We start from the raw sequence: 8245 nt of genomic DNA, 5'->3' as shown, positions 1-8245 counted from the left end.
AAACATCACCAGTTATGTTACACAAATTAACATAGGGCAATTTATCCATTAGGCCGGCTATCACAAACTTCAAAGAGACATATAAACAATGACATTATTGCACCCAAAATTCATCTAAATGTTAATATTACCTTCTGATCTCTAAACCAACAGCTATAGTGACAGACAGGAACTGTCTGTTTACATGGCTAACATTTATGAGTAAACAATTAGTATCACTTCTAACTTCTAACAATATAGGTTTGCATTTCAAAGTTCTAGCCTATCTACTATAGAATGACCCTAATTACTATTTCTAACATGTCTCTACAGGTTGGCTCTGGGTTAGTTAGCCTGCAAGCTATTTAACCCTTTCTGGCCATGCGTTATACTTTGTATAAGATTTGTTGCAATTATATAACAGTGGTAGCAATAATGATTTGCCTGATGATATTTTAATTAGATAACATCACAACTACCAATAATGAATCTAATTCAGCTTGTTCCTGGACCTGCAATGTATTTTAACAGGAAAATCCTCCTTAATGTGGAGTCCCATTTAAGATCCCAATCCTGCAAAGACTCATGCCCATGTTTAGTTTGAGGTACTGAGAGTAATCCCACTGAAATCTATGGGAATATTCACAGTGCATCAAATTAAGTATGTGCACAAATCTTTGCAGGATTGAGGGCTAAGGTACTGTATGGAAAGCTGAAGGACTGTCATAATCTTAAAATGCACTACTTGCAGACTCTGAAGTAGAGAAGACTATCCACTCCTCAGGAATGAGGATCTGTCCAAATATCCAAAAGTTTAGAAGTCTAGCCTAAGTGACAAAGACCCACAATTCAGCTTCGAGCCCCTGGCCAGAAATATTTGCCATTTAATTAATTAATTATGAATGTATTGCAGTAGTACCTGGATTCCCATCCCCATTGTGTTAGGTGCTGGACACAGACACATAACAAGGTGGTCCAAAGAGTTTACAACCTAAGTATAAGACAACAAGAGAAAACAGGTGGACCTAACAGATAGATGCGGGGGAAGCACAAGGTAATGAGACAATTATGATCAGCATGTCATCTTGGCAAGTGCTGATAAATTATTCTGCTTTGGTTCAGTAACATGTACTTATAAAATTACTGTACAGATGCAAAATGAAAGGAATGTTTAATGTGTCAGAAAGCAGTTAGATCCCTACAGTGAACTGTTGTTGCCTTATTCATTGATTATTTGGTGGTGGATGGAAAATGTCCACATAAGATAAATCTCATAGGCAGGAATATATATATGTATATATGTATAGATATATAATATAAAATGAGGAACCAAAGAATTTGTCTCTTGCTGGATTCAAATGTTCATTGCTAAAGCTGGTCACAAAAAAACAATTTTTCTCAACAGGAAAAATCCCTTTTAAAATTTTTTCAACTGAAAATTTTTGGATATTTTACAGGAAATTTTGCGTTTTATTTCATCTTGAAGTGTCATTTCATTTTTGGCTTTTGAAAATGAAAACATTTTGGTTTTTTATGGTTTGTTTTTGGATTTCCCCCTGCTTCTCTTTTTATTACATTCCACTCTTTTTTCCACTGGAAACCAGGGAAAAACAGTAAGAAAATGTGGGAAATCCATTTCTGACACTTGAAAAACTAATAAAATATAAAAGTGTTTTCCCCACTTTCCCACACATTCTTACCATTTCCCCCCATTTCCAGTAGAAAAAGTAAAAAAGGAAGAGAAAGGGGGAATCCCCCAAAATAAAAATATTAAATCAGAACATTTACATTTCCAAAAAACAAAGAAAAACGTTATTTTAGAATCATAGAATCATAGGACTGGAAGGGACCCCGATAGGTCATTTAGTCCAGTCCCCTGCACTCATGGCAGGACAAACTATTATCTTCTAAACCATCCCTGACAGATGTTTGTCTAACCTGCTCTTAAAAATCTGCAACTTAAACCTCCCTGGCTGCAATTTAAGCCCATTGCTTCTTGTCCTATCCTCAGAGATTAAAGAGAACAATTTTTCTCCCTCATCCTTGAAACAACTTTTATGTACCTGAAAACTGTTATCATGTCCCCCCTCTCAGTCTTCTCTTCTCCAGACTAAACAAACCCAATGTTTTCAATCTTCCTTCATAGGTCATAGGACATTTAATCATTTTTGTTGCTTTTCTCCGGTCTTTCTCCAATTTGTCCACATCTTTCCTGAAATGTGGTGCCCAGAACTGGACACAATACTCCAGCTGAAGCCTTAACAGCCCAGCATAGAGCAGAAGAATTACTTCTTGCTTACAACACTCCTGCTCCATCACAGAATGATGTTTTCTTTTCTTTTTTTTTTCTTTTTTTTTTCTTTTTTTTTTGCAACAGTGTTACAGCGGTGACTCATATTTAGCTTGTGATCAACTATGATTCCCTTCCAACATCTATTGTCCAATCCCAGCATCTGGCAGTCAGAGGTTTAGGGACATCCAGAGCATGGGGTTGCATCCCTGACCGTCTTGGCTAATAGCCATTGATGGACCTATTCTCCACTAAATTATCTAATTCTTTCTCGAACCAAGTTATACTTTTGTCCTTCACAACGTCCTCTGGCAATGAGTTCCACAGGTTGACTATCCATTGTGCAAAGTACTTCCCTTTATTTTTTTTTATACATGCTGCCTTTAATTTCAATAGGTGACCCCTGGTTCTTGTGTTATGTAAAGAGATAAACCACGCTTCCCTATTCACAGTTTTATTAGACCTCCACCATAGCCCCTCTTAGTCGTCTCTTTTCTAAACTGAACAGTGCCAGCCTTTTCAGTCTCTCTTCTTATGGAAACTGTTTCACACCCCTCATCACTTTTGTTGCCCTTCTCTGCACCTTTTCCAATTCTAAAACATGGTTTTTTGAGATGGGGTGACCAGAACTGTATGCAGTGTTGAAGGTATGGATGTACTGTGGAAATATAGTGGAATTATGATACTGTATTTTCTATCTATCCCTTTCCTAATGGTTTCTAACATTGTTAGCTTTTTTTTTATTGCTGCTGCATATTGAGCAGATGTTTTCAGAGAACTATCCATGATGACTTCAAGAGCTCTTTCTTGAGTGGTACCAGCTCATTTAGACCCCATCATTTTGTATGGATAGTTGGGATTATGTTTTCCAATGTGCATTACTTTTTATCAACACTGAATTTCATCTGCCATTTTGTTGCCCAGCCACGGGTCTTGTGAGAGCCCTTTGTAACTCTTCACAGTCAACTTTGGACTTAGCTGTCTTCAGTAATTTTGCATCATCTGCCAACTTTGCCACCTAACTGTTTATCCCTTTTTCCAGATCATTTACGAATATGTTGAATTGTACTGGTCCCAGTACAGACCCCTGGGGGACACCACTATTTACCTCTCTCCATTGTGAAAACTGGCCATTTATTCCTACCCTTTGTTTCCTACCTTTTATCTAGCTATTGATTCATGAGAGGACATTTCCTCTTATTCCATGACAGCTTAGTTTGCTTAAGAGCCTTTGGTGAGTGACTTTGTCAAAGGCTTTCTGAAAGTCCAAGCACACTATATCCACTGGATCATCCTTGTCCAGATTCTTGTTTATTCCCTCAAAGAATTCTAATAGATTGAAGAGGCATGATTTCTATTTACAAAACTTGTATTGACTCTCCCCCAACATATCATTTTCATCTATGTGTCTGATAATTCTGTTTTTTACTATAGTTTCAACCAATTTGCCTGGTACTGAAGTTAGGCTAACTGTCATGTAATTACCAGCATCACCTCTGGAGACTTTTTAAAAAACCAGCATTATATTAGTTGTGCTCGTCATCTGGTACAGAGGCTGATTTAAGCAGTAGTTACATACTATAGTTGACAGGTTTCAGAGTAGCAGCCGTGTTAGTCTATATCCGTAAAAAGAAAAGGAGGACTTGTGGCACCTTAGAGACTAACCAATTTATTGGTGCATAAGTTTTCGTGAGCTACAGCTCACTTCATCGGATGCATCCGATGAAGTGAGCTGTAGCTCATGAAAGCTTATGCTCTAATAAATTTGTTCGTTTCTAAGGTGCCACAAATACTCCTTTTCTTTATACTATAGTTGTTAGTTCTGCAATTGCATATTTGAGCTGCTTCAGAACTCTTGGGTGAATATCATCTGGTCCTGGTGCCTTATTGCTATTTATCAATTTGTTCCTCAGCTTCTATCCCTCAATCATGTAACTCGGGATCATGGCTGCTCAGAGACAGAGTTTTGTGGATCTTCTCTCTGTAGTCACTGTCTTTCCTATAAAAGCTGTATAAACAAGCCACCAAAGCAACACTCCCAAAGCAAAGAAACAAGTACGTGAGTCATTCAACAGCTCCATTTATTATGTGACACCCTTCAGTTCTCATTTCAACCGTTGCTACCTTCCTTTTTCACAACCCACCTAGCTCCACCCTTATCCTGCACAACCAACCACATGTATGGGTTATTGAGCCATATGCTTTAACAATCAATCTAGGGTGAGTGGGGATTTCCTACATCAACCTCAACATATTTCTGTACACGCTCTTGCATTGGCATTCACCAGTCAGGGAGGGATAGTATCCCATTTTACGTGGGAGCTGCAAGATGGTTTTCTATGAATGGATAATCTAGGCGGGTAACAATCGATCTGAATTTGGTAGTAATGTTTAAACGGAAATGACAGCACCGCAATCTGCACCTGACGGTGCACTGGTGCATTAGCTCCATGCTGCTTGTTCAGGGTGGAAGTAGGGGGATGTGCAGGCCCTGGTTGGTGAAAGGGAGGCAGTGGAGAGCTGAGAAGGGGAATGGATGAGTGGAGCGCTGACTGACTTAACTGCTTATTTTCCTTTTTTGGGACCTTGTATTTAACTTGAGTCATGCGAATTTAGCTGAGGCAGGGCTGCAGCTAGTAGCTTGCCAGGCCACTAATAACGGTGCAATCTCTAGCACCCTGTCAGCCCAGGAACAAAGTGAATGAAACCACTGCCCTTCTGAGGGTCTCATCATTCCCGATCACTCAGGGTGCAAGGTGGTTTAGGGAAAGGCCTCTCTCTCCCGTAGGTGTTTGTACAGCTCCGAGAACAGTGGAGCCCTGCCCCTCCCTGCCCAACAGAAATGAGCACCAGCCTCTGTAAGCACCCAGTGCTGTGCCAGAGCCCCTGAAGCCTCTTGCTGAGAAGCGCCGGCAGCCTCTCTCTCTGTGTTGGTACAGCGCCTAGCACCGCGCCTAGGTGTTGGTACAGCGCCTAGCACCGCGCCTAGGTGTTGGTACAGCGCCCAGCACCGCGGAGCCGTGCCCGAGCCGGGGTCGCTTGGTGCCAACCCCAGTGAGCTGCAGCCCCGGCCCTGACCACGGGCACAGCAAGGCCCCAGGCGGGCCTAGGAGAGCCCCGCGCCCCGCCCAGGCTCTGCGGGGAGCACGGCCCCGCCCCCGCTCGGCCTACGCCGCGGCGTCCCCCGCCATTGGCCGACTCGCAGCGGCCCCGCCCCCGCCGCGCCCGCGCCGCTCGCGAGACTTGCGCGGCTCCCGCTGTCGCCGCCGCCGTCAGCCGCCGCCTCCTCGCCTCGCCTGCCGGGGCCCGGCCCATGGCGTCCGACAGCGACACCGAGGAGTTCTACGATGCGCCCGAGGACGTGCACCCGGGCGGCGCCTCCCCCGCGCCGTGAGTCCCCGCCCCCCCGGGCTCCCCCCCCCTCGGCGCCCCCCCGCCGGCTCCCCCCCCTCGGCGCCCCCCGGCGCCCCCACCGCCCCCCCGGGCTCCCCCCCCGGAGTGCCGGGCCCCTGCTCCAGCGCCCCCCCAGCTCCCCCGCGCCGTGAGTCCCCGCCGGCTCCCCCCCCTCGGCGCCCCCCCGCCGGCTCCCCCCCTCGGCGCCCCCCCGGCGTGCCGGGCCCCCGGCGCCCCCACCGCCCCCCCGGGCTCCCCCCCCGGAGTGCCGGGCCCCTGCTCCAGCGCCCCCCCAGCTCCCCCGCGCCGTGAGTCCCCGCCCCCCCTCTCCTCCCCCCCCGCCGCCGGCAGTACGGCCCCCCCACCCCCCCGAGTCGGGCCCCATTTCCCCGGGCTTCTTCCCCTCAGCCCCGCCCTGCCCCCCCTTCCCCCTGCTGCCCCGGCCTTTCAGTTCCCCATTTACCGCCCGCTCCCCCCCCCCGGTGGGCCCTTCTGAAAGGGGGGCGCCTGGGGCTCCCCCCGAACTCCCGCCCCGGTGCCCTCCCCCTCAGGCGGCGGGGGCTGGGGCGGGCCCCTCACCCGGGCGGCCCCGCGGGGGCGCCTTGGGAGCGAGCGATGCGCTTCCCTTTGCACCGCCCCAGCCCGGGGGGGGCCGGCCCCTTCGCTCGGCGGGGGCCCTTCCGAGGGCTGGACGTGTCCCCTGGGGCAGTCACCTAGCTCCCCCGCGCCGCCGGGGGGGGAGATGCCGAAGGTTTAGCCAAGCTTTTTTGTGAGGGAGGAAACAGCCCCAAGTCTTCAGTCTGTTCGTCAGTGGGTGGGACACCTCTGGTTCTTGGGGAGTAGGTGGTGATCACAGCTCGATGGCACTGGGATGTTAGATAAGGATCTGACTTTACAAACTTTTAAAAATGTATTTTCCTAACTGAGGCTGCTTCCAAACTCTTCTGTCAAAAGGTCCTTTGTTCCTTGAAGAACTAGTCGTGTTTGCTTTGGTGATTCAGATGTATGCAGTAGTAAAAACAAATGCAATAGAAATGGCTTCCTGCAAAATAAAAAATGGGGTGAAATTAGCTATTTTAAAAAAAAAAAAAATTCCCTGCAATGTTTGCGAGTCAACCCTTGCAGCATGGTGCCAGTACATGAGATCATGAAAATGTATTCATTGTCCAAACTGAGAGAGAATCTGCATGTGAAAAGCAAATTAGATATTTATAAAGGTCATGGAAGAGTTAATAACCATGTAAGAATTAATAACATGTGTACTAGTTTTTAAATGCAAAATTTTTAACTTCATAGTGTTCTATTTAAGGCCTTCTTATGAGCTGAGATGCAGAGCGTGAAAACAGTTTCATGTTTATAAACACAGAGCTCATACCTAGGAAATAGAGTTCTTGAGGCAAGCTACAGGTTTTGTTGACCTGCTTCAATATCATGTTTTATGCTTTTGTTACTTTTCTTTTATGTTGAACTTGGAGTTTAAGAATGCCTGTACACGCAAACAAACCACGCAAGACTCTGCAATGTAGATGATGTCGTCTTTCATTCTAGAATATTTGTGCTACGTCATTTAGTTACTTATTTCATAGGATATACTCTTGCTAATGCTAGTTCAGTGTCTATTGTCTTGAATTAGAGAGGGTACCATTATAAGTGTTCGCAAAAAGAAAAGGAGTACTTGTGGCACCTTAGAGACTAACCAATTTATTTGAGCATGAGCTTTCGTGAGCTACAGCTCATGCTCAAATAAATTGGTTAGTCTCTAAGGTGCCACAAGTACTCCTTTTCTTTTTGCGAATACAGACTAACACGGCTGTTCCTCTGAAACCTGTCATTATAAGTGTTACAATTCAAACCATTACTGTTCAGTAAAACCAGGTTGCCTACAGTTGTAACCTCTGCTTGTTTGTATCACTGGGTTCTTTTAAATTGCTACAGCTGCATACTGTTTGGAAAAACTCATAGGTCTCGTATGTTTGCTGTGTTTCAGAAACCGTTCTCTGCTATGTATTATGTAGAAAATGAGGCTTTTTTATTAAGTTAGTTTTATGCTATATGAACTACAATGTGCATGGTGCTTCATACCGCGGATGTATACCAAATCTTTCTATAAACTGGTGTAGTGCTGTTCAGGCATTATAAAACATCTTATGGATTAAATAAAGTTTTATTTAAATGTAAAATCAGAAAATGACCATCTGGAAATTAAGTATATTATCTGCAGCAGGGGTAGTTGTGGCTTTAGCTAAGTAAGCTTTTATTACAGTTACCTGTCACAAACACCTTTCTTTTTAACTATATTTTAAATAGTTCTTAGCTGGATCAATTCTGTTTTACACACAGTCTGAACCAAAAGCTGTGCTCCCTTTGACCTTGCAGTGGAAGACTTGTTGAAAGAGCAGTAAGATATGGGATCAATTCCATTTTTAAAACTTTGAGTCAGGGTTTTAGTTTTAACAGTCTGTATATCAACAAGCAGCCAGGTTCCAGAGCAAAGCAATTGATACTGAGTCCACTCTGTCTGCTCCTGCGCACACACACCCATGCACTTCTGTCAAAGCTAGTGCATTCTGCACTATCAGCTTT

General features: G+C 45.2%; 1 protein-coding gene across 2 annotated transcripts in view; it reads left to right on the top strand.

The window, feature by feature from the left end:
- Window positions 1-5502: 5502 nt before the first annotated feature.
- WDR44 (WD repeat domain 44) overlaps window positions 5503-8245 on the top strand; it is a 60529-nt gene continuing 57786 nt past the window's right edge. For both annotated transcript variants that reach the window (XM_073358535.2, XM_073358534.2), the window contains exon 1: window positions 5503-5659. In XM_073358535.2, the coding sequence (XP_073214636.1) occupies window positions 5583-5659 (77 nt within the window). In that variant the 5' untranslated portion in view covers window positions 5503-5582. The remainder of the gene's footprint in view (window positions 5660-8245) is intronic.

This window comes from Lepidochelys kempii, chromosome 9, assembly GCF_965140285.1.
Source record: "Lepidochelys kempii isolate rLepKem1 chromosome 9, rLepKem1.hap1, whole genome shotgun sequence".
NCBI classification, from domain to species: Eukaryota; Metazoa; Chordata; order Testudines; family Cheloniidae; genus Lepidochelys; species Lepidochelys kempii.
The sequence above is the reverse complement of the archived record's forward strand: the minus strand, read 5'-3'. Positions and strand labels throughout refer to the sequence as shown.